General features: G+C 50.8%; 1 protein-coding gene across 1 annotated transcript in view; it reads right to left on the bottom strand.

The window, feature by feature from the left end:
• Positions 1-24,050, bottom strand: part of LOC119097352 (secretin receptor-like) — a 38,719-nt gene extending 14,669 nt beyond the window's left edge. The window contains exons 1-7 of the mRNA XM_037220399.1: positions 23,850-24,050; positions 21,835-21,929; positions 19,839-19,965; positions 12,710-12,866; positions 12,208-12,338; positions 6,036-6,121; positions 1,494-1,638 (exon numbers count right to left, since the gene is read on the bottom strand). Of these exons, the coding sequence (XP_037076294.1) occupies positions 1,494-1,638; positions 6,036-6,121; positions 12,208-12,338; positions 12,710-12,866; positions 19,839-19,965; positions 21,835-21,929; positions 23,850-24,050 (942 nt within the window). The remainder of the gene's footprint in view (positions 1-1,493; positions 1,639-6,035; positions 6,122-12,207; positions 12,339-12,709; positions 12,867-19,838; positions 19,966-21,834; positions 21,930-23,849) is intronic.
• Positions 24,051-24,421: the final 371 nt, after the last annotated feature.

Here is a 24,421-nt window from a genome sequence, read left to right as displayed (position 1 = left end):
GCCCCGGCCAGCGCGGCGACGGCCAGCGTTCGTGACGTGCCCGGTGGGAAGGGATGCGCTCTGGGATCGAGCGAGGCGTACCAGCGGTTTTTCAACTATCAGATCGTTTCAACAACTAACGACGGTGACGCTGTTTGAGTACACGCTGCAGGCAATGCTTGCGCTGTTGTTGCGTGCGTTTCTGGTCATCAGTATCCATATACGGCTCAAAAATTTCGCAGCTGAGTTAAATTTTGTATCCTATATTTGCCTTTTTGAATGTGGTCAAAATCTGGGCCAGCTGTGTTAAGGCCAAATAAGCAGTGCGTGGTATAATTAAGACCCGGCAACTCGCTCCGCTGTATATCCATGCCGTTTCGGCCAGTTGTGTTAAGTTTAACCATTCGCCTTATTTAGTGATTTCTAACTGTTGTTAAATGTCTCTTCTGCCCTCTGTTTCCGTCGCACCCGCCGGAACTGTGTATCTACATCGCTTTTGTTCTGTCCGCCTCGTCACCATCACCGTCGCCGTCGCCGACGCCGACGCCGACACGGCTCGACCGACGCTGCTTCTCCTTGGCGGACGCCGAGCCGGCCCAGCCGGCGGCGGGCTGGCGTTCAGATTTTCTCTAACACCACTACCGAATAAATGCACCACAACCGCACAGGAGGCCACCCACTCCGCCCGGGTTCGCAAGGTTCAAGATTTGAGAAAAGCACGTCTGCCTGCGCTTCGACTCCGCGTTGAAGGTAGCCAATCAGCGTCGAGGTTGCAGTCCCGTTATGCTATCCGGTGACCGATATGCGTGGAGGCAAGATAAAACTGTAGAAGTAAGCTAAAATTGTAATCTGTGGAAATTTCCATAACGGCAGCAAGCCCGATCCTTCGAAAGCAGCTGTGCTGCTATAGAAAATACAATGATCGGGCACGAATGCTGGCCAAAAGACCATACTCTTCCCACTCCTGTCTAAAGTGCAAGATGTCCGAAATTTACTCAAAGGTATTTGAGCAAATCGACACATCATGTCTTTACTATCGGAACTAGACTCTGGTTGTGCTGCAACCAAGTCGCCAAGGTTTGATGTATTTTCAAGCTTTACCAAATACTTGAGACAATCTGGCATCCGTTGTCAATCCATGTACACGGGGTTATCGACCATTGAAGTGGAGCTCCCCTGATTACAACAATGTACATTTCCTATTTCCCTCTTCTCTTTTTTCACAACTTTTCTATGTGGAGGCTGCTCTTAGCCTGTACTTTATTTGCTTACGCCATTTAACAACCCTAACCGGCGGAAATGACAAATTCCAATGGATTCTTGCATTTTAGAGAAAGCAGCGATTTGTAAAACATTTGAAAACAACACAAAGCACTTATTAGCCAATGGTAAATAGCGTGAAATACCTGCGGTGTTTCCATGACACCACACAGTAGAAGCATTCTGACGCCAAAGCTCAGAATCAAACGGAACAGCTGCGTTGCGCTCGTCAAGTCACAGCAGGCAACCCTCACCTGGAATGACGCGAACAGCTGGTCAACGAACAGCCAGATGAGTTCCACGATCGGGTTGACGTTCATGAAGGCCGACAAGCCAACGAACAAGACGTAGTGGAAGCCGAAGAGCGGGATCAGCACCAGCGTGGAGCGCGCCAGCTTCCTGTCGGCATGTGCACACCACCAGCGCGCGTGTCACGTGCTGGCACGCGCGCACCCCCACTGTCGGCGCGTCATGTGTCGGTACACACGCACCACCACCGCGCGCGCGTGTAACGTGCTAGCACACGCGTACCTCCACTGTCGGCGCGTCACGCGTCGGTACGAACATACCACCACCGCGCACGCGTGTAATGTGACTGGCGCTTGACGTGGCGAAAGTGCGCGATGACTTGTGGGTTAACGCGCCGGCATGAGATGTTCCGTGTCCATCCTAGTCAGGGGCAAAAGAAGCGAAGAGAGGATGGAGGTGCACAGATGTTGCTGTCCAGGCTCAGGCTCAGGTTGGAGGCCACTGTTGTGGCTAAGGCTTTTACGTTTAGTCAGAAGTAAGCCAAGTTTTCGGAATACGTTGTAGGCTTTCATTTGCTTGGAATGTTTTCTGCATACCCCGTCGCTGGCAAGCGGTATGATTTCCAGGTACGTGATGAAATTACCCCACGTTTATCCTGAAGCCGTTGGTCCGTCCCGTTACGTGTCAAATTAGATAGCTGCTACAGCTTTCATCACACAGATGCAAAGCCGGGCAACGATCGCCGCACATACCGGAAAATGGCGACCCGAATTACACGACATATGAGCTGTTACCTCATGCTACAACATGCTCACTAAAGCATTGCTTGGTTGTGAAAATAGCGGCGAGAATTGCACGAAATTTGAGCTGGTACCTCATGCTACAGCATGCTCACTAAAGTATTGCTTGGCTGTGAAAATAGCGGCCCGAATTACACAACATTTCACCTGTTACCTCCTGCTATTGCATTCTCACTAAAGCGTTGCTTGGCTGTAAAAATGAGACTTAAAATGGCCAAGGTATTGCTGGTGTGGGCATGGGTGACGCAACCCATAGTTAGTCCGAAATCCAACCTCTCCGAGTGTTGCTATCTAGATAAAAACCAGAACACTGTTTGCCTCAAAACAGTGTCGAAAAGGTGAGCATGCCACTTGATGTTGGGATGGGACTATGTTCAGTATTCCGGTAGAGTAACTTTGCTTTGGTAAAATCCCAAAATGTATTCTGTCAGCCTAACGTCAGTGTCATAATTTGCTTTCAAAATCCACTCGTAAAATGTTGGCACCCACTCTGTTTATGAAAAGTGCATATCATCGCGCAATGTATTATGAAGCACCAGTGATTACGCAGCAATACGTATAAAAACGGATACCAAACAGGCCATGGCCAGTGCTGAGCATTCACACAATGGTTTTCTAAATGTTATCCAGAAAATCCGGATTCGAAGTACGTTGTAACACCCAACCATTACTGGAATATACGGAAACACTCGGATACTTAATTGTAACACCCAACCATTACGGGAATATATGGAAACACCCGAATACTTATGAAGTAAGCACAGGAATGCAAACAAATATCCGATTTGGGTATAATTAGCAGCCAACTGTGCAAAACTTTTGGGACCTGAAATGGGCTTGAGCCCAGCGGAGACTCTCCCAGCTTTATGAACTTAAGAACCCACTTCCATGAGCTGACGCACCCAGGCTAAGCTGACTGAAATCTGAAATCGAGGTTAGCTTGTTAATGAGCATACCAATTTTTGGCTTCATTTACACCCCTTAGATAACCTGCGCTAATCAGTTTTAATCAAAAGTTTCGTCCGGGCTAGTGAGGTAATCTGGATTAACCGCAAGTTCGTACTTGTATTTTTGTTTTATATTTAGTCCAAGTCTTTGATATTAATAGGTAAATTTCTGAGATCAGCGCTAACGGCAAGCAGTGTTTGTTGCGTGAGTGCTGACCCTTATCATCCGATCGCGAAATTCTAGGCTAACGGTAAAATTCGTTGCCGAAAGTTTAACGCGTCGCAATGGCTGGCATGGTCCGTCCTGCCATCTGACGTCACCTAACCTTTAGCGCGGCCGCTGCCACCGGCCGCAGGCCATACTTGGCGAAGGCAAACAGAGTGCGCCTGAGGCGACTCCGCCACGGGTGAGTGGATCAAAAGGCAGGCACTCTAGCCAGCTGAGCTCTCGGCACGGTTATTGGGTTCGTCCTGGTAACTCACTTGGTTTAAACGACACGTTAGCTTTCGCAAAATTCTGCCGTAAGCAGGGAATTTCGCGATCGGATGGTAAAGGACAGGACTCATGCAGCAGTGCCTTACGGAGCAGGGCACTGCTTCCAGAAAGCCATCTCATCGAAAGGTTTGGAGCAAACCTTGTCAAAACTAAAACGAACATTAACACTAACTCTGATTCGCCGTTTGTTTTTATAACGAGGACTGATGCGGGTGGTGGATGTGACCAGCTGCCGTTTTTTTTAAGTAAGCAAGGTGAAGCATAGGGAAAACACCAGTGGATTGCTCTCAGCTAAATGTCACGATTTTTTTACCGCTGAGCCAACATTTGACCCCAATTTGCCAGGAAAAAGTTCAAATTTTTCGGCATTGTAACCTTTTTAGCTATGCACGCTCATATGTGCGAGACAATACATTACAGCGGCACAAAAGATAAACAGCCGTCTTCCCTGTTCACATAGTTGATGTATTTTGAGCATGTATACGTGCGCACCGACCACCACCCTACCAGGGCGAGGATCAATTTTGACCACCTCACGCACGGTACCTCACACTTTAAGGAAATATGTTTGTCAAATTTATTGACTCTCCGATGACGAGTGGAGTACATGATGACGTGGGAAATACATTTAGCATTATGGATAACCTCGCAAAAAATGGTCACGCGCTGTTTTGTTTTTGTTGTGATCGGCAGTGTCTTTATACGCCAGCTTTGGCCATGTCCGTGAGACATTTTCGTTGGGGAAGATTTAAAAATTGTCGTTTGACAAAAGACTCAAGGTCTTCCAGCAACCAGCAGATCATGGGAGCACCCGTTACACGCTGCTCGAGAAACATTAGAATGTTCAACGAGTAACTAACTAGGCGTATAACAGGTACCTATCCACATGTGCCCAGCTTTGTCAATATTACACCCAAGCACCCCCTCTTCCTGTAAAATGAATGCCAGAGCTGCATTCGGTTTCAGCCTAACTGCAGCGCGCCATGACTCAATCGGGAAAAAATAAAATCACAGAACCATACAATGTTGGCTTAACAGGACTTTCCGATTAATTTTTCGAAGACGAATTTTATGACCAAAAGCCATGTTTGTCTAATTATGTCCGACTGCGAATGCATGGTTCGGTGGAACTGCACAGGTGAGACAGTTTAGGTTCCAAACCTACCTCGTTTGACATAACATAATAACGTTCTCTATTCCTCCGACGGCGGGAGGGGGGGGGGGGGGGGTACTGACGCCGCATCTCCAGAATGAGGTTATCGAAAGTTGTTGTGGTCGCGGCTTAACTAGATTAGTTCGTATCTACCCACAGCGACGGGGCAGTGACACCGGCTTATGTCGCTAAACTAAGTTGGGAAACAAATCCGTTTTTTTCGGTACCCATACAAAACAAAATATGGAAGTAAAGATAAGCTTGATGCAGGAGAGCAGCCTTTAAACCACACGTCGTTTCGAACAAAAACACCATAGTTATTTCCTCAAAGTGTAAAAATGTCGTCTTTTGCTTTAATGCATTTAATAGAGTTTGAAAACATATCTTCACAGCTATTGAGAGACATTTCTTTAATGTCTTCAATAGCTTCAACCTGCTGCGCACAACGGTAATGGCAATGCAGCGCCTCAACGTTGTAACGCCACTGGAGTACCGTGCTCCCGCAGCTGCCCTGGGAACGACACTGTAGAAATACTGCAGCGCACAAATCACACCGCTCACAAAAACGTGATGCGATTTGATACGATGACGTGATATAATTACCATGACAAATGAGGAAGAAACACTATAACATTCTGATGAAATAATACAAGGTTTTTGCTTCGGCCAAATTTATTCAACTCATGTGATATACTAGATTCGCGCAATTGACTCAAAAATGCAGGTGTGTCTGGAGGGGAGATGGTGACGTAGAAAATTTGCCAACAACTTGCTTACATGTAAAACAGAATGCATCACTTGTGTATGCGCAATTATACATTACTCTTCGTTTGATCAGGCATGCACACACAAACCAAGCTGGCACAGCGATTTGGAATCATTGCAATGTTAATGAACTCAAACTATCTCCTGACCTAAGCTACGTGATTTGACCATGCAAGCACTCGGACCTGGTCGCCTCCCGCTCCAACTGAAGTGGCTCCAAACATTCTCGCGCTGCACTGTTCAGACAGCTCAATAATGCATGTGCACACCAAGCAGCCATCCACACCGTTACAGGTCACATGCCGGCAGACGGCCGCAGCCTTGGCCTCTGCCATCGCGATCTACAGCACATGGGCTCGAGATGTAGAAAGGTCAGTTACCTGTACCTGTATCGGCGGGTTTCCACGGAGATAGACGCGTTCAGCTTCTGCATCAATACCAGCACGATGCAAACGAAGAGGACGGCGTTGACCTGGTGGTCAGAACATGCCGTGAGAGCTCGTGAAATTAAAGACAGGAGTGCCTGGTGCGCAGACATGGCCGCACATCGAACTCTGGCACGCTGTTTCAGTGCCAACCAGGCCAAGTTGCGGTGATGAATACGTTCGTGAGCCCGTCTCAAAATAGTGCATCAGCATGAACGCGGTTTACGTATTGAAGTGCTGCCATCACGTCGACATTGGGCAAACCAAAACCAATAAGGCGACCGCGTAGATCGGCGTTAGACTCCAGCCATTCTGGACCCAAGCACTGACTCCAGCCATTCTGGACTCAAGCACTGACTTCAGCCATTCTGGACTCAAGCACTGACTCCAGCCATTCCGGACTCAAACACTGACTCCAGCCATCCGGTTGCTTGCTCAGCGAAAGAGACCGAGTTTCACGCCACAAACGCGGGCTTGGCTTGGCACCCGCGGCAGTCGAAAGCTTCGCTTCTAATCGTCAGCAGTATACAGGCGATATCACATGAGTATTAGACCACCGCTCGACATGATTTAAGGTTGCCACAAAACTTTTCCGAATTATATCTTGTCAGGCAGTTCTCACGCCTAGGCTCACATGCGCTTGCACGTCTGATTATGGTCCGTTGATGTGGGCAAGATGTGGGTGAATCATGCATCCGAAAATTGTGACATAAATGCGGCCCTTTTAACAATGACCATATGTTAACTTCCAGGGTTCCGTTAACCGCGGCCCTTTGTAATTCGACAGTACGAAAAATCGCCTCACTTCCCAGGCATATGTGGCCCTGCGCGTGCCGGGTTTGATGCATTTGACTCTGCTACGGTGAATGAGACATCAGCGGCAAACGCCGAGCCATATATACCTGGAGAATGGGACCATGCTTCAATTACGACAGCCACGGGTATATGAGCCCTTAAAATTACCTTATAGTCAGTATTAAAGCGATTGCCTTTATGGCTTAATGTCATTGCCTGACCCGCCACATTCTCCAGTACGGCTCGGTTGGTCCGCTACATGTCGGGCGATCATTTTCTACTCTCATTCTAACCGGGCATGCCGTCTTTTTTTCGTCTTCCGTCTTTTTTTTCCGTCTTCGCCGTCCGTCTTCGCCATTCGACGGGGTCTGCTCTGCTCGCCTCGTCCGACCGCATATTTCCCAGCATGGACCATGGCTTTCTTTTACTTCTATACTTCTTGATCTCGGTTAACTGCCTGACCCGCCCACATTCCTCAGTCTGCACTGCCTGACCCGCCCACATCTGACTCTGGTACATATGGCCGGCCCAGAATCCTTCTTCAGGGCCTGCTATCTGCATTCAATGCATAGCTTGTCAACGACCAACGCGGGCCTTAGAAGCGAACGGTGGCCAACAATTTGGTGAGTGGTCGCAGCCCTTTATTGGCCGTTGAAGGCTTCAGGTTAAACGGGTTAACGCAAACCCTGCCCTTCGAAGCGTATGAACACTTCATAATCACTGCGCACGTGGGAGCACCCATTCAGACAGAGCTCGCGCCCTTAACTAAGCCTCAGCCGAGACGACCGATGCCCTTGTGCGCGGGAGAGAAGGCGCGTTTTCTCAAGTTGATGTCGCTTATAATGTTTTAAAAACCGTAATTTTTGAATTATTCGTTAAACCTTCCATGGGAGCAATCAAATGATACCTGTGGGTCCGCTATAAAACCGCAGAGATAGCTGTGAGTACGCTATAGAACCGCAGAGATAGCTGTGGGTCCGCTGTAAAACCGCACAGTGGGGATGCGATATCAAACCCCGATCAAAAGCTCCCGGCCGGCCGGGAGCGCTGCGCCGAGCCGCTCGGTCAGCCCGGGTTGATCGTATCCCCACTATGCAGTTCTATAGCGAACCTACAGCTATCTCTGCGGTTCCATAGCGAACTCACAGCTATCTCTGCGGTTTTATAGCGGATCCACAGATATCATTTGATTGCTCCCATGGAAGGTTTAACGAATAATGCAAAAATTAAGGCTTTTAAAACATTGTAAGCGACATCAACTTGAGAAAACGCGCTTTTGTGTCAGAAAAGCATAGCAATCTGATGGTGGCGTCGAAAATAAATTTTCCTTGATAGCTCCACTTAAATTAGTGTGTTAGTCACAAAATGATCCTTAAAAATTCTCTTTCATTCGCAAGATTGCTCAACGACCTCAGCCTTAACGCGCAAGACGCTCAGCAGCCCAGTGCGCTGAGGACGCCGAAATCCTTATATCCGATGTCATACGTAACCGGAACAACCCTGCCCTCCCCAGCATTATGGTTTCATCCCACGACCTCAAGCTCAACGCATCTCAAACCGAATTTTTTCTCCCCGGCACCAGACAGAACAACCACGGACTCTCAACTGTCAGCGTACAGATCGGTGGGGAGACCGTGCGGAGCCAGACCGTAAAAAACTTGGGCGTGCGATCTGGCCGCCACCTGATCTGGGACGCATAGTCCGTGATGCAGTCAACAAGTGCATCGGCGTCCTGATCGGTCCCCGCCACCTGATCTGAGGCGCATAGTCAGTGATGCAGTCAAGAAGTTCATCGGCCTCCTGATCGGTCTCCGCCACCTGATCTGGGACGCATAGTCAGTGATGCAGTCAAGAGGTTCATCGGCCTCCTAAGCGGCTTCCGCCACCTGAGACATTTCCTCCCGCGGGTGACGCTGGCAATCGTGCAGGGTCCAGTCATCTCGCGCGTAACACATTGCATTTCAGTTTTTGGCCGGGAGTCAGTTGTCAACGACACCAGACTGCTGAAATTACTTAACTTTGCTACCGGAGTAGTTGCTGACCTCCGGATGCATGACCGCGTGTCTCGCGCGGGATGACCTGCACTTTGCCACGCCTTGCCAAACGCGTGACGCGCCAACTGCCATCGAAGCTCGTAATCTCAGTGAGACCGCCGATCTCGCCTGTTCATTTCAAGCATACGCCGACACGCAGATCTGTGACCGTTCTACCCGCATTGATGATTACCTGCCCCTCCCCTCCGGCTGTGCGCGCGGGACAGGATTGCGGTCCTGCACATACAGAGCGGCCCGTCTCCTGAAACGGTTGTGAGTGCACACAGTGCACACAGTGCATGTGAGACGACTGGATCCGACAGATTTTCAGCGCGCTATCAAGTCCGTCTATGTGCGAAACGAATTCTTTTATACCGTTTGTGTATGCATGTATGTGCATGTTTCTTCGTTTTCACTTATATCCCTTTCATCACTTTCCGTTGTTTTTGACTCCCGGTTTTATCTCTCTGACTAATGGCAGTAATAGCCATGTGTTAATGTGGAGCACCAGCTTATGTACAAAACAATAAATACGTCCGCACGAAATGCCGGAATCTTAACTCGGAAAGAGCCAGCTTTTTCCACACTACCAGTTCCACAGCTTGTGGGCAGGCAATCATCCGTAGATGCCTCCTCAGTCGCATCATCCTTGAAATGCATTGGGTTCCAAATCGTGTACGAATCGATCCGACCAGAGTAATGAAATAACGTAGCAGCAGTGGTGTTTCCACTGAGACAGCGCTGATGCCGTCGCGGTCCGCCAGCGCCACCCCTTCACATCCGCTTTGTCCGGGCCAGCGCCATCCCTCCATATCCGCTCTTGTCCGGGCCAGCACCACCCCTTCATATCCGCTCCTGTCTGGGCCATCGCCATCCCTTCATATCCGCCCTTGTCCGGGCCAGCAGCGCCACCCCTCCACATCCGTTCTTGTCCGGGCCAGCGCCATCCCATCATATCTGCTCTTGTCTGGGCCAGCGCCACCCCTCCATATCCGCTGTTGTCCGAGCCAGCGCCACCCCTTCTTATCCGCTCCTGTCCGGGCCAGCGCCATCCCTTCATATCCGCTCTTGTCCGAGCCGGCGCCACCCCTTCATATCCGCTCTTGTCCGGGCCAGCGCCATCCCATCATATCCGCTCTTGTCTGGGCCAGCGCCATCCCATCATATCTGCTCTTGTCCGAGCCAGCGCCACCCCTTCATATCCACTCTTGTCCAAGTCAGCGCCACCCCTCCTTATCCGCTCTTGTCCGGGCCAGCGCTATCCCATCATATCCGCTCTTGTCTGGGCCAGCGCCACCCCTCCATATCCGCTGCTGTCCGAGCCAGCACCACCCCTTCATATCCGCTCCTGTCCGGGCCAGCGCCATCCCTTCATATCCGCTCATGTCCGGGCCAGCGCCATTCCCTCATATCCTCTCTTGTCCGCGCCAGCGCCACCCCTCCATATCCGCTCTTGTCCGGGCCAGCGCCACCCCGCAATATCCGCTCTTGTCTGGACTATCAGCTCGGCACAGCTGGTACCCGGGCAGCATCAACAGTCGGTACTGAGATTGGCCTGAGCCAGGTCTGGATGAGACTCATCAGGTCGTGATTGCCATGACGGAGGTGGACGGCAAGGTACAGTAACCTGGGCTTGAGGCAATGAGTGCCCGTCCCGGTGCCGGGTGCCCTGCTCTTTCGTTTCATGGCGTCGGGGGTGTGCCTGCCTCGCCTGGCACGGCGCGGACGGCTGCTGGGGGCAGCTGGTCTGCCGCCCGCCAGCGCTGGCCCAGGGCAGGTGCCTAAGCACTCGACCGGCGCCCACGGCTTCGAGGCCACTCGTATCGGCGCGGCCTGAACGCTCGGAACGAGCTGGCGGCGGGCGCGTAGCGCGTAGCAGGAGCGCGTAGCAGGAGCACCAACGCGAGCGCCACAGCATCACGGCTCGGAGAAGGTCACGGTGGTTCGGCTCAGGCAAAGTTGTTTTAAGCATTACATCGATACGCCCTCTTCCTTCACATGGCACCGATGCACGACTGGTCGCGATACTAAAACTAGTGCGAGTCAAGGCTGCTCCATCCGCCGGTAGACGTAGATATGCTCGATGAGCCTGTTGGATCTTCCGCTGCAGGCATCAGGGGGGGGGGGGGGGGGGGGTGGGCTCCCTCCTTTCGCTCGGCTCGCCCTTCCCTATCGAGCGAGTGCACGCGTCGCGCAGAACGGGACAGACGACAGGGATGCCGCTCAGGGCGAGGAGCGCCGACGCCGCGACCCGATCCTAAGTACAGCGTGCAGACGACCGTCATCAACTTTCTTCCCACGACGCTCCGGTCCTGGGAGATTGCAACATATTCATTACGAAGGCTTCTCGGAAACGTGCCCCGAATGCGCTTCACGATTCTCATCAGGAAACTCAGCGCATCAAACGACGGCTCCGACAAATGGTCGGGTGGCTGCGCATCAAGAGCGTCATCACCACCTCTGTCGGCAGCGGCAGCACCTGTCAGCAGCACCGCTCCAGTCTGCGGCAAGAGCCGATGGTGCATGACTCTCCACCATCACGAGTCGTCAAAGGTGTTTCGGTAGGCATCTTCTCGTACGCTGACAGGGAGTTATTTACCTGGTGAAGCAGATCATCTGTCTGGCCAGTAATCTTCCAGCTTTCCTGTGGAGACGCCGCCGGGACAATTCGACATCATCCTCGCCACCAAATCCTCCCGCCGGACGCCTCGACGAGGGCAGTTACAGCTGATGCTGCCATCGCCACCAAGACGAATATCTAGTCAGCGAGGGTCACAGAGCCAGCTGAGCTCCGAGGGCTTCTCCAACAGAAGTTGTGAGCGCGGCTGGCCGGTCTGGAGGCGCAGCCTACCAGCCGGTCCGTGACCACGCTGCCGGTGGCCGTGTGACCGGGGCACGGTCCACCGCCGGTCTGGAGGCGCAGCCTACCAGCCAGACGGTGACCAATCTGCCGGTGGCCGTGTGACCGGGACACGGTCCACCGCCGGTCAGGCGGTGCAGCCTACCAGCCGGTCGGTGACCACGCTGCCGGCGGCCGTGTAACCGCGACTCCCGCCACACGCCGGCGCTGACCTCCACCCAGTAACCAGGCCCGAACCCAGCATGCCACTGGTTGGTCCAATCTACTAGGCTTGTACCAGGCTTGCCAGGAATTCACGATTGGCTGCTTTATTCTCGTTGATGTGGCTTTGTGCGTGCGAACCCAAGAGGGGTATCAGTGAGGCTGGAGACTGGCTGCTATACACCTCTGCACGTGGCGCTGATCCGCAGTGGACCGGCCAGAAGACACAGCAGAGGGGACTTACCAAAATCAGGAACACGGTTGGCCCTCGGATAATCCAGAAGAATCCCTTGTTGATGTGGACTCGCCAGCAATAGTAGTCCTCCTTCAAGGCACGGACAACTATCCATGGCACCACGAAACAGATGGGAAATCCTGAAACGTACACACCAACATGAGGTTTTCCGTAAAGATTTTCTAGACCACATAAACAGAACATGGTAAGGCTATAACCGGACGAAGCCGAAATGACCAGTGCTTCTCAAACAACTTCGCGGATTGCATGAAAGCTTCGCGATAAACTGTAAACTTTTACACCACACTGTTTATTTGTTTTACACAGCATAACACGGTGCGTTGTAGCACAGCTATTTAAAACTCGGAAAAGACGCCTGTAAATTCAGCAAATGTTAACTCCTGACGAACCACTGATCAAAATTACACCACAGGTGCACTGAAGAAATAACGTCACTAAGGCTACATCGACACGCGTTAAATTCGGCTGCAAGACCTAACCATGCACTCACCCCATCCAAGTATGACGTAAGCGGTGATGCTGCTGTGGTCGGAGAACAGCGCAAGGTAGATGAGGGAGAACAGGTAGAGACCCTCCATGGTCACCCACGAATAGTTGGCCATGGTGAAGTACTGCCAGATGCCCGTCACCATCTTGCATCCTAGGCTCTGACGGAAGAGGGCCACGCCTCAGTCGGACAGCGAGAGAGAGAGAGAGAGAGAGAGAGAGAGAGAAGAGAGAGAGAGAGAGAGAGAGAGAGAGAGAGAGAGAGAGAGGATAGAGAGAGAGAGAGAGAGAGAGAGAGAGAGAGAGAGAGAGAGAGAGAGAGAGAGAGAGAGAGAGAGAGAGAGAGAGAGAGAGAGGAGAGAGAGAGAGAGAGAGAGAGAGGGAGAGGGAGAGAGAGGCCCGAGTCATCCATTCTAACATTTGCCGAACAGGAACACGGACGGGACCCCGAATGCCAGAAAGCATCCCGCGTAAGCTAAGTGAAATTAGCGACCACCATTATTAAATGCGGCGTTGGTTAAGCGACGTTAGCTCTATTTCAGCGGCGAGGTTTCTGTTCAGTTAGTCGGGGTGGGGCCTCAGTCCCTACAAATTTGGTTTCGGGGCTCCCAACTTTCACACGCGCCCGGGCAGCCGGCTGAATACCCTTCGCTCGGGTAGATGGGGTCAGTTTGACCCCCTGAGTTAAAAAAATAAGAGAGTTAGAGACAACAACTTTAGAACAAAAATAAAAGGACAAAGTTAAAAGCGTGATGATGATGAACGCGCAAATCGCTGTTGCTTCCTGACATTTATGACGCATTGGCTCCGTTGGCAAAACAAGCTGTTATCATATTTACTGGTAGATCCACTTGAATTTTCTTTGGGACCATTTGCATCATTTGCACGTTATGAACCATTTCTGACACCGGAGGACAGCAAAAAGTGCTGTGTGTGTGTGCTTGCGGAATTGCTTTTTGTTAAACAGTGAAAATTTCAGCGGCTGGAATATTTCGTGTCATTTCCGATAAAGACAATTTCACGCGTTTAGTGCGGCCTGGAAAATTAGCTATCGACCTGGAACAAAAACGGAAACATGTATATAGCGTGGGCAGCGGGTACATTCCGGTTGGATCCTCATTCCAGGTCTTCATTCGAAAGTTGGCACGGGTTCTGCCAGCCCCTCCGGTCAGGCGAAGGTGCACAAATGGCTCTGTCGGGCGATCGTCCAATAAGCCAGTCAAATATTTCAACCACTTTAGACTAAATGCGCAGTTCGATTACAACGTACCGTATTAAGTTTCACCAAAATTTGTAATATTTGTACCGGATGATGCACAATACAGAACATCCAGATGCCATTGTTTCAGGAAATTGTTATGTTTAACTGTGTAATTGTGGACCGAGAAAGGGCACCCCTGCCATGGTTTGTGACCACTGCAGACGGTATGGGCATGTGGCCTTTTCACGAATTCGCTAAATAAACAACTCGGTCTCCATCCTGAACTTTCCATCGCAGTACAGATTCAAGGTCGCTAAGCTCACACCTTTACGAATGTGAGTATTTCCTTTATTCAGACACCACGCTTATTAAAAGTGCGGGCGGTCGGCGGCGGCGGCGGAGCTGACGTAAGTCACGAACAAGTGCGCGGCATGCATCTCGTCCGCAGGCGACCTGTGAGAGATGCTCGAGGTTTGTTTCGTTTCCGCGCGTGAAATCCCTGATTGGTTTTTAAGCCTACCGTACACGGGCGCCCGCCGAGCAGCCCGTCTCCTGTTGCACGCCCAGACGGGAGCACGCCTGCGCACGTCTGAACAGGTGTGACGTCACGCCGCAGCTGACGCGCGGGCGTCAGTTCACTCTCCGCCGGCTATTTCCCGCCAATGAGATGCGCCGCGACGGGACAGCTAATCCAGGGTCGGCCGGGTAATGAAGAGCTATGGAGCGGGTCGGCGGGCCGCACGGCCACCTCATTGTCTGACATGATCCACCGACATCGCAGCAGCGGTCCATCAGTCACTGACGCGGCCAAACCGACGCACCTGCGGGCGACTCGGGCCCGATACAGACCAACATCACTCCATGTCGCCTGTAGACGGCTCATTAACGACTTCGTGGAGGCTTGCTGGCTCAGACCGCATAGACGTTGTTTTGTGCTTGTGCCTCTATCGCATACATTTGTGAAGCATTGAGAAGCCTCCATGGCATGCATTTCTGAAGCATTAAGCAGCGAGGGTATCAACAGGAACTTTGGTCTTCAAGTTTTTTACATTCATCATTCATGCCTGTTTTTTGTTGATCGTTCAGCAAGATACCTTCGCAACGATCCGGATCAGCGTTATGCTGCTGAATCTCTACAGGTGCTCCCTATTAACTAACTTTTTAACCCAGCCAAGCACACAGCCCAAGAAGAGCACGTTCGTGACTTGTAAAGATCACCTTCAAGGATGGACCGCGTGAAAAGGCACGCGTCAGTATAAACTGTTAATTATGACATGATTCTCGTATGATCTTCATTCGGCGGAAAGCTGTCCGGGCCGGACAAAGCCACGTCTCACCGTGGCTTGATCTCTGTCCAGGCGTTGCCACTGCGGATTAGCGCGGCCGTTTTCTGATAGTCTCAACAGACTGCTGCAGATTAGCGCGGCCGTTTTCTGATAGTCTCAACAGACTGCTGCAGATTAGCGCGGCCGTTTTCTGATAGTCTCAACAGACTGCTGCAGATTAGCATGGCCGTTTTCTGATAGTCTCAACAGGCTGCTGCAGATTAGCGTGGCCGTTTTCTGATAGTCTTAACAGGCTGCTGCAGACTAGCGTGGCCGTTTTCCGATAGTCTCAACAGACTGCTGCAGATTAGCGCGGCCGTTTTCTGATGGTCTCAACAGACTGCTGCAGATTAGCGCGGCCGTTTTCCGATAGTCTTAACAGGCTGCTGCAGGTTAGCGTGGCCGTTTTCTGATAGTCTTAACAGACTGCTGCAGATTAGCGCGGCCGTTTTCTGATAGTCTCAACAGACTGCTGCAGATTAGCGCGGCCGTTTTCTGATGGTCTCAACAGACTGCTGCAGATTAGCGCGGCCGTTTTCCGATGGTCTCAACAGACTGCTGCAGATTAGCGCGGCCGTTTTCCGATAGTCTTAACAGGCTGCTGCAGATTAGCGTGGCCGTTTTCTGATAGTCTTAACAGACTGCTGCAGATTAGCGCGGCCGTTTTCTGATAGTTTCAACAGACTGCTGCGGCATGACATCTATGTCACACCGATCTCGTTGTGCCGCGCGTGATCCAAACGTATTTCCGCACAGTTATGGCTCTCTATGAGAAAAAAGTCACGCGGCTTGTTCGTGTGCTCGAAAATATCGGAACTGATAAACAGCAATGTGGACGTCCGTGGGCAAAATACAACACACACAACCGCATCGTCACTCATATGGTACAAGAAATATCAACGCAGAGTTCTTGCAGCTGTTCATTACCGAACATTTACCTTGGATTGGTCAACGGTTCAATAGTGTCTGACTTCAGCTTTCGTTTTTCTACGCTAGTCCGCACTACAACATGGAGCCATTCCGAAGTCAAACTGTAACCATATCCAGCATCTAAGATCGAATCTTTCAAGACGAGATGAGTGGCACACCAGCCAAGATTTCAGGTGAAGAACGTGCTGGACTTATTTCGAAGCATAAGATTGTTCCAGTGCGTTGGGACTATTCTACGAACCACGTATTGCTCCCCGGAGTCCCATTTTCAAAATCACGTTTCTCAAAAGCAGACTACCAAGGGACTTATTAGTTTACTCGACGCAATCTAGGTCACGTCCAGCAATAAGATCAATAACTAACTGCTCCTTGGAACATCTAGCAAGCCACATAGAACGGTCCGGCGCTTAGGAATCCCCTAGCTGGCCAAACACGTCGCGAAAAGTATAGCTGTAAAAGCATGCATAAACAATGCGTTTGCATGCATGTGGCGAGATTTGAGATGTCGTTCTCAGGATCAAATGCCTGAGTACTGCTTTCCGAATCTTTCTGGGCCTTGGTCCAGTTATGACATTCTGAGGAGGGATCTTCCATGACGACGAGCTATTTTCACTGTTTGCTTGATTGTTCATGGGACTCTTGTATCATTCATGTTTCTCGTCAAAGAATCCTGTAGATTCTCCAGCGGGCTCCGATATCTGCTTTCAGACTTCTTCAGAAATATTCCAAGGTTCGATCTGGTGATGCCATTCCACTTTCAAGCCAGGTGAATGCCAAGGTGGGGTAAGGTACGCTGAGCAGTTTTATTTGCGGAGCTTCGTCGAGTTAGATGAGTGCTGAACAGCTTAGATACAGATCTGGAGCTTTACCTTCTTTGACCTTATTTAACCCAGAGTTCATCACTCAGGAAGCTAAAAACTTTGATATAAACGAGTTAACATAGAGACATACCTACCCTGCCATTTTGGTGTCTCTAGCTCTCTAACTTTTTATATTTCAGGGAAGTCATTTGGCTCCCCACACAACCCCATCGGCTTCAACCTGCCACCCGGGCGCTTATCTGACGCGTATGCCACTTTTTCCCAATATTTCATGGGGAAGGCCCATGGGACGAACTGGGAGGCACCGTTTTACTCCCGACGACGCGCACAAACCTGCAATTACCAGAACAGGATCAAGTCCTGACGACACAGGATAAGTTTTGCTTCTAACCCGACCATGTTGCACGCTAGTGAACAAATATACTATGAACGCAGCATTTGACATTACTTTTGGCGCACCCTACCGAGCAACACAAGTCTGTGCATTTCACTCATGACTTAGGGCATCCATATGTACCCTCACTTTCTTTCTAAGAGCACTTGTCTAGTTTGTTTTGTGAATCACGCAGTTAACGTTAACGTTTCGTTTTTATCCGTAGGCATGCTCCTCATCTACGGGACAGCTTATGAAATCTTCAACACGGAGTGGTGCTTGTAAAACAGGTTAAAACAACTCGAACATTGAAACGAGTGCAAAGCTACAACTGTTATTCGCCTTATGCGAAACGCATTTCAGTTGCGACAGTACCTAGGAGCACAACTACTCATGCTTTTAAAGCAATTCTGCGAGGAGAGGATGCAGCGCGGCCTGCTGGGTGCGACGATTTAGATCTGCAATCCTCAAATGGAAAGAAAACGGCTAGAGGTCGGGGGTGACGAAAATGTCACCAGCTAGTCGGGGGCTATAATGATAGAGCGTCTAACTGGTGCCGTGCCAGAACCAGCAACGGCGAGTGGGTTCAAAAACATTAACAAGGCCATTTGGCAGCGACACATTCCTGGATGATGCCCCCTGATTGGCTACATGAGATGGTAAGCGCTCTCGAATGGAAAGCCGTAGCTACGACAAAGCCGTCCGTCAGGTCGCATTGGATGGTGGCTCACATTGGGTTGGGACGTCGGGACGCTGGGTTGGGACACTGGGTCGCAGATGGATCTCAACCTCGCGCACTCGGAGACTCGCAGAGCAACGGCTGGAACGACCCAAAGTTCGCAACTTGCAGGACTGTAGTTCACGGTGCAAGAGCGAAAATAAAAAGAGAACAGAACACAGAAAAAACAACTCTCCGGAAGAACAGAGAAGAAACTGAGAGCAAAATAGAGTAAAGGAGAGAACTAGATGTGACCTAAGAAAACATCAGAACATAGGGGAGCCGAAATGATAGCAAGCCGAGTGGTAACGAACGCGCATCAAGACGGAGACGGAAGATTTACATATGGGATGAAGAGACTTGAGGAACCGCAAGAGAAACACGGAAGACGTGACCCGGCGGGTCTGGGAGCCAGTGTCTTGACGTGGAGCTGCAGCCATCTGGAATCTGAGCATGCCCAGTCTCAGACAGCCACTAAACTTTTCTCGCACCACAACTGATGCCTGTGTGTCTGTCTTGTTGGTACCCCTCGTCACCCCTTTCTGGCAATGGCCGCGTCCACGATGTGTACCACCATTCGCTGTGTAGGGCAGCGCTGCACGAGTGGGAGCACCCACCGCTCGGGACCGTGCAGCTGGTCGCTTTGGTCGCACAACGGAGGAAACCCCATCGTGCATACACGTGTCTCTTTCAGGTAACGGTGGTTATGTTATTTCATCGCTCACGATATGCAATAAATTGAAATGCGCACGAGAGTTTGAAGGATAGATCCAGTATTTCTTATGCGGGTAACCCCGTCAAGATAAAGAATATGTCACGTTTTCGCAAGACGAACGGTTGAACTCACGTGATTAATTTGCAGTTTTCGGATATCAACGACTTCCAGAAACTTCGTCAAGAGAGCATTGTTAGTTCGGCCCTAACTTTCTGCGAGTGCACGGCAATGTCTGCTCCGAAATTGCCAATGTGGAAGGCCTAAAGCTGCCCTATACGGCTAAATCTTTTCGTTGCCTTGGCCCGAAACCAGTGGGATGGAGCTAACTTAAGTCATCACCGATTTCAGTCTCGCCATCATTTGCCCACCGAGGTACCAGAGCGTGTATAGAGTGCATACGAGACCTGTACCGACTCCGTCCAGATAAATCAGTTGGTTATAAAGCGTCTGCCTTCCTATCACCACCCGTGACGGGGTGGGTTCGAGTCGCTTGAGACACTCACTATTCATCCTCGACTGAGATGACCTGCGTCCGGTGGTAGCAGCAGCGCAAAAGCTCAGGTGACGTCAGAAGTCAGGGCGGACCGTGCCGAGCGTTTCGGCGTATTAAACTTCCGCCACCAAATTCTGCCATTGATCTGTAATCTCTTGATCGCATGGTAGAACGAAGGGCTCAAGAAACAAGCCCTCCATAGCTTCTGGGCGTTGATCTCAGAAATCCATCCAATCAACAGGTTCAGACTAAATTGTTCGAAATTGTCAACGTGTATCCAGTGTCGTATCAGCCCTCCTACACAATACTCATGGGCCCACACACCCGCGGCAGGTCTTACCCCACTGCATCCAGTGCCGTACCAGTTCTCCGACACAATGCTCATGGGCCCACACACCTGCGACACATCTTACCCCACTGTATCCAGTGCCGTACCAGTTCTCCGACACAACACACATGGGCCCCACGCTCACGGCACGCCTTACCCCACTGTATCCAAGTTCGTCCAATTCCTCCGAAACAACACTCATGGGCCCCACGCTCACGGCACGCCTTACCCCACTGTATCCAAGTTCGTCCAATTCCTCCGACACACTGTCCAAGGCGATCCCCATGACCGCCTTCATGATGAACGAGACGAACAGATGGGTGTGCAGATTCGTCCTCGGGCACAACCGCAGCTTCCTGTAACGAGCAGATGCAGCGTGGCTGTAAAGGCGAGTTCACGTTCAAAATGATGAACTCGGAACGTCATCCGGCCCCCCCGCAAAAAGCTTACAAGACATTCGTGCGGGAAAAGCTTTAGCTGCAAGTCGTCAGGTGGCTGGCACTCGGTGACCTCGGTGACTCGGTGACCACTCGGTGTAGGACGTCGGTCGGCGGCGTGGGTCCGTCCATGGCGGAACAGTGCCTCTCGCCCTGGAGCGGGCCGCAGCTCGCTCCATAATCGCATCACACGCCACAGACTTGTCTCAGCCTGGTGGTGTCTGGATGGTCGAACGGCGGCAGTGCTCCCCTACGTCAGCTGGGATTTCTTGCGTCAACGCCAAAACGGTACTTTTTTGGGAGGCGGGATTTGTTGGTTTGTTAAAATGAAGGTACCGGTGGGAGCTAAACCTCATCCAAACGTGTTTCGCTGCATACTGTCGGGCTATCATCTTCTCTATGGTCACAATCCTGTTCGATGCAAAGCAGTGACCACAATCTTCTCCGAGAGCGCAATCATGACACACACAGTCACCTGTCGTATGAGCCGCGCCAGTCGGATTGGATTAGGCCTGTCGTGGCGACGGGCTGAAGGCGTTAACGATTGTCGACGGACGGACTGTCGCTTTACTGATACCTGAACCCCGAAGCCTAATGCCTCCGATCAACGCAAACCCAACAGGCTGGAAGGAAAATGTAGGCTCAACTTCTCAGGGGTCAAAAGACGTACTCGTGTATGCTGATGAACAGCAAATTAGAGCAAAGAAAATGCAGAAAATATTCTGGACGGGGCGCACTTCTCGCTTTTGAAACAAAACTCCGCCAATGAGCGTTGAAGTTTTCGTTGGCTTAGGCACGCGGATGGGAGGGAAGTCGTGATCGTTTTGAACCCGCGCCATTTTTCGCAGTAAAGCGCCTGGATAAGTCAGGTGCGTTGTCCTACCGCTGTGAGCATTATGTCGTTAGCTATCGGAGCCCACCATGCTCAAAACTATTACAACTATCAACTTCTGTCTCGCTAAATGATTGGGACAATGTAACAGAATCGAATAATGATTTTGACCATCACGCACGTTTGATGTGTTAGTGACAAGAATATAAATTTAGGCTGACCAAAAATAATATAAAATGATATACAGTGATACAATAAAAGGAAACAGAGTTTATCTGAGGTCAAGTTAGTTCAATTTATATACCGCCCGGGATGACAAAATAAAGAGCTAACCGGGTCAATATGACCCGAATGATACTTTCCTGTGGTCAGAAATAATGTATTGTACATCTGCAGGAACTCAAGATCACATGCAGACACAGACCATTGATCACATACAGACACAGACCATTGATCACAGACCATTGACCAGGATCACAAACACAATACAGACCGCGTTGCAATTTTCAGTTAGTGAGCCATGCTGGCGGGGCCCCAGGGCAAGGTGATCTGATAATGCCCATTTCGATATAAAAGTTTGTCATCACAAATCACCGCGTCAGGACTCAACGTCTTTCATTTCGACCATTTATTTGGAACGTTTGAACGCCCTTTTGATGAGGATAAGGGCAATTTGAGGAAAGCAGCCGCAAGATGTTGAAGGCGACAGTCCCCGCGAGCAATAGCAACATCGCTTATTTGAACATCAGGTGATTATCATAAGAGGGGTTAAATATGGTGCGGGTCGGACATTCATAACAACGGGAACCTAAACATTGCTTAGAAACATCGCTAAGGCTATCAGCAGCGAAGCACCAACATTCCGCGTTCAAAAGTCACGAATAGTTTCACTGAGACATTCCATTTGCCAAGGAGCGCCCGGTGAACCCTGGCTGGCGGTGGGCAGCAGCGCTCACCTGATGCTGCAGAAGATCGCCATGGCGACGAGGAGGGCGGTCAGCGAGATGCTGTACCCCACCCGGCTGATGTGCTTGATGACCGGTGTCCACACCTGGGGCCCGGGCCATTGTGAGCAGTCAGCACATGCCCAGGTTCCACAGATAAATAATTGCACGGACCATTGTCTTCGTCTAGTGTGTTAGTACGCAAACGACATTTCGGCCAGTTCCACATTCGGCATTCGCCAGATGTCACTGATTCCTGAGAACACTAGCTGAGAGTGTACTAATACTACCTTCCCCTTCATATCGTGGATTGCTTGTCAGAGTGCGCATATATGTACATGGCGCGCGGTTAATTTTTCCAGAAGCTGACGGATTCTTCCATTCTGAATAAATGGCTCCTAAATGCCATCGAGGTCAAGCACGACAAAACGACTCAAATGAGTAGCCATCTTTAACTTGAGTATGACGGACCCAGCACAAATTTGCAAAGCGCTGACCTCACATTGAGTGGCTAAAAGCGAAAGCAGTAACTTGAACATGCATTCTAAATCGTTATGAGTCAAAAAACGTGGTATGACCCACGTGTTGCAATGTTTATGGTTCTAGCAGAAAGTGCTGAGGCCAGTGCCACCTTATACTTTTGATGCGAAATACTTGCTGGGAGTACACCGTACGAATATTAGAAGCATGGGAATATCAAAATATTTCAAATAAAATATCAACTGGAATATTAACGGGCTGCGTGTCTTTAACATGGAAATAAAGGAATCTCGAGGAGCATCTTTAGGTTGTCTGGAAAATGCAACATTACCAAAGTTTGAGGTGAGAAATTTGACTTCAGCGATGCACAAGTAACATGGGTTTCATTGACTCAACAACCGAGGGATATCAGACACACTGCGCCGCCGGCACTTAAGATCGTCTCCCATTCGAACGTAGTTGTTCATCAGAGACCCTGGCTGCTGCTGGCGGTAAAGCCGCCTAGAAAATAACATCCTCTCGTATATCTGGAGCGCATTTGTTTGGTCACGGCGGTGCCGAACCAGTCATGCTGGGAGGCACGTGCAGCATTGTGGTGAAGACGCAATTTTACTATTGCTGTCCTCAACGTATTTATCGCGCTGTGTGCGCTAGAGATGAGCGCTAGAGATGCGCTCAGTGCTGTGTGCGCCGGAGATAGGCGCTTATATGCGGATGTGCGGCAGAAATCGCGACGCTTCCTGGCGGTGCATTCGGACCTTTCATGGGATGGAAGTCGCTGGGTCGGCCATGCTGTCGTTCTCAAGGCGGTACTATGACGGACGGTATCTCACAGGTCATTGTACATATCCTCGAGCTGTTTGTTGGCTTGTGGCAAACAAATAGCCTGTAAGAGTGACCACTTCGGTCTTGTCGGTATCGGCCACCCGATCGCGGCCAGCACGAGCAGCTTCCGCCGTCTTTTCCGTCGTTCACTTTGGGCATATTTTGTTTGGTATAATTCCCGTTTTTGTGGTATAATTTCGTTTCAGGTATTTGGCATAATCAAACCTAAGCCTTTCATGGCGGTTGCCATTGGCAGTCACAAACTGACAGCGGCCAAGCATACACTTCCTGGCTGTCATACTTATGGATCGGTTTATTGCCGTCACATTCTGTAGTGGCATTCGTGGCGTCAACAATGCACGGGCGCGTGGAAGTCCTAGTTGTCCTCTCACTGTTCGACCATCCCCTGATATTTCCGTCCACACAAAACATGGATCAATAGCACCGCAACGTGATGCTGGGCGTGCACGCGCCAACTGACGCCGCTGTTTATCGCTGGTTTCGGCGTCGGTTGGCTGCATTTCACGCTACTGCACCGGAACTGCGCATGCGCCCCCGGGGTGCTCCCGCTGCCGCTGCCGACGACCGACACGTAGCAGCCGGCCGTTGGCGGTCGCTGGCGTGGGGCGCCGAGGGGTTGGGTGCCTCGGCAGCCGTACCCTACGGCAGTGCTAGCCGCCCCAAATTGGACCCTATTCCACCCCCCCCCCCCCCGCTCTCACCTGGATCAGCACGCTGTCGGTGTAGTTGAGCATTGAGAGGTGTTCTCGCGGAATGACGGCATGTGAGGGTGGCGCCTGGTCGCACGCAGTGTAGTTGGTCCACGTGCGGTTGTGCTCCGGATGGACGAACCACACGCCATCACCCATGCATTCTTTCTGCATTAAGTTCTGCAACGTGAACGGTTCATGAGTAGGTACCATCTTTCGGCATGTCTTGATAATAAACGATACGCATGCAAATAACAGAAAAAGAGGTTCCAGGGCAAATCAGAAGTTCCGGGGCAGCAGTTCAGGAGCAAAACAATGCATTCGGGTTGACAAACCGTGTGTAGTCACGCTAGGCGTTTGTGCGCGCTCTGAAACGTTTGTGGAAGCATCCCTATTCAGGAGGCTAGTGAGGCGATAGCGAACTTACTTGGGACGATCTTGCCAAGTATTAATTTCTTTGGCACAACAGTCAATAACATATGCACCCTCTTAACCCACGTGCTGGCCACCAATGATGTACGTTTTGTTCCAAACATTAACCCACAAATTTCCGAAATTGTCACGGGTATGGGTACGGGAAGCGT

This window comes from Pollicipes pollicipes, unplaced genomic scaffold (genome assembly GCF_011947565.3).
Source record: "Pollicipes pollicipes isolate AB1234 unplaced genomic scaffold, Ppol_2.1 Scaffold_4295;HRSCAF=5057_pilon_pilon_pilon, whole genome shotgun sequence".
Lineage (NCBI taxonomy): Eukaryota > Metazoa > Arthropoda > Thecostraca > Pollicipedomorpha > Pollicipedidae > Pollicipes > Pollicipes pollicipes.
The sequence above is the reverse complement of the archived record's forward strand: the minus strand, read 5'-3'. Positions and strand labels throughout refer to the sequence as shown.